The sequence below is a fragment of the Parambassis ranga genome, chromosome 22 (genome assembly GCF_900634625.1).
Source record: "Parambassis ranga chromosome 22, fParRan2.1, whole genome shotgun sequence".
Taxonomy (NCBI): Eukaryota; Metazoa; Chordata; class Actinopteri; family Ambassidae; genus Parambassis; species Parambassis ranga.
Genome location: NC_041042.1, coordinates 522,700 through 523,683, shown reverse-complemented (window position 1 = coordinate 523,683; position 984 = coordinate 522,700). Strand labels below are relative to the sequence as shown.

General features: G+C 49.1%; 1 protein-coding gene across 1 annotated transcript in view; it reads right to left on the bottom strand.

The window, feature by feature from the left end:
* Positions 1-341: 341 nt before the first annotated feature.
* The window catches only part of LOC114427878 (protein TALPID3-like), a 20,002-nt gene continuing 19,359 nt past the window's right edge, over positions 342-984 (bottom strand). The window contains exon 25 of the mRNA XM_028396099.1: positions 342-508. Coding sequence (XP_028251900.1) covers positions 387-508 — 122 coding nt within the window. The 3' untranslated portion in view covers positions 342-386. The remainder of the gene's footprint in view (positions 509-984) is intronic.

Genomic DNA, 984 nt, shown 5'->3' with positions numbered 1-984 from the left:
TCACTGAGCACATTTCCTGCTCATCCTCTTATCAGCAGCGCTCTGTCTGTTTTCACTGTGTGTGTGTTCAGTGTGTTATTTTAGGCTGAGTGTGTCTCTGCCTAACTAAACAGCTTCAGTGTGTGCTGGTGTCAGCGCTCTGTGGTTGTCTGTGTCCTGTCCAGTGTCAGTCCTGATGGGGACAGGAGCTCCTCCCTCCATGAGTCCTCACATTTATATCTCTGTGGGGCTCTGCTGCTGCGGCGGATGTGTCCAATCAGAGCAGAGGATGCTGGGAAGTGGCTCCTGGGACTAAAACGCAACAGCACATTTATTTATTTATTCATTTATTTTAACTGGTGTATGAATGTAAATAAAAACAGCTGAGCAGAGGTCAGAGGTCGCAGTCAGAAAACATCAGAGTTGAAGCAGTCTGTGTCTCCAGATGCAGCAAGCTCCATCACCTCCCCCTGGGACGGCAGGTGAACCTCCATCCTCCTGGTTCCTCCCTGCTCCTCCACCTCCTCGGCTGCAGAGACAAACATCATCAGACCCTTTTATCCTCACACACAGTTCTGGGTCAAGTCAACGCAACACAATGGAACCACCATGAAAACACACACTGACGTCCACACACAGACACACACACACCGCTCTCTGACCTTAATGACTCACCGTCACTAACACAGACCAACATCACACCAGCAGCCTGACTGGACAGACACACACACACACACACAGACACACACACACACTCTCTGCTAGGATGTGTGGATAGGTTGTATACACACACTGCCTTGCTTGTTTATCTCCATACATTGATACCATGGTCTGTCTGTCTGTCTGCATTCTTCTTATCTTCATCACAAAAATCACTTTGTGTGTCTGTGTTGACCACTGTGGGCTCGTTGTGTATTATGAGAACACATGTGTAACTTTGTGAGGCTGCACTGAGTCGTTCATATGTGGCGGTGTGGTCGTGGCAGCGCTGTGTGGACCAGCTGA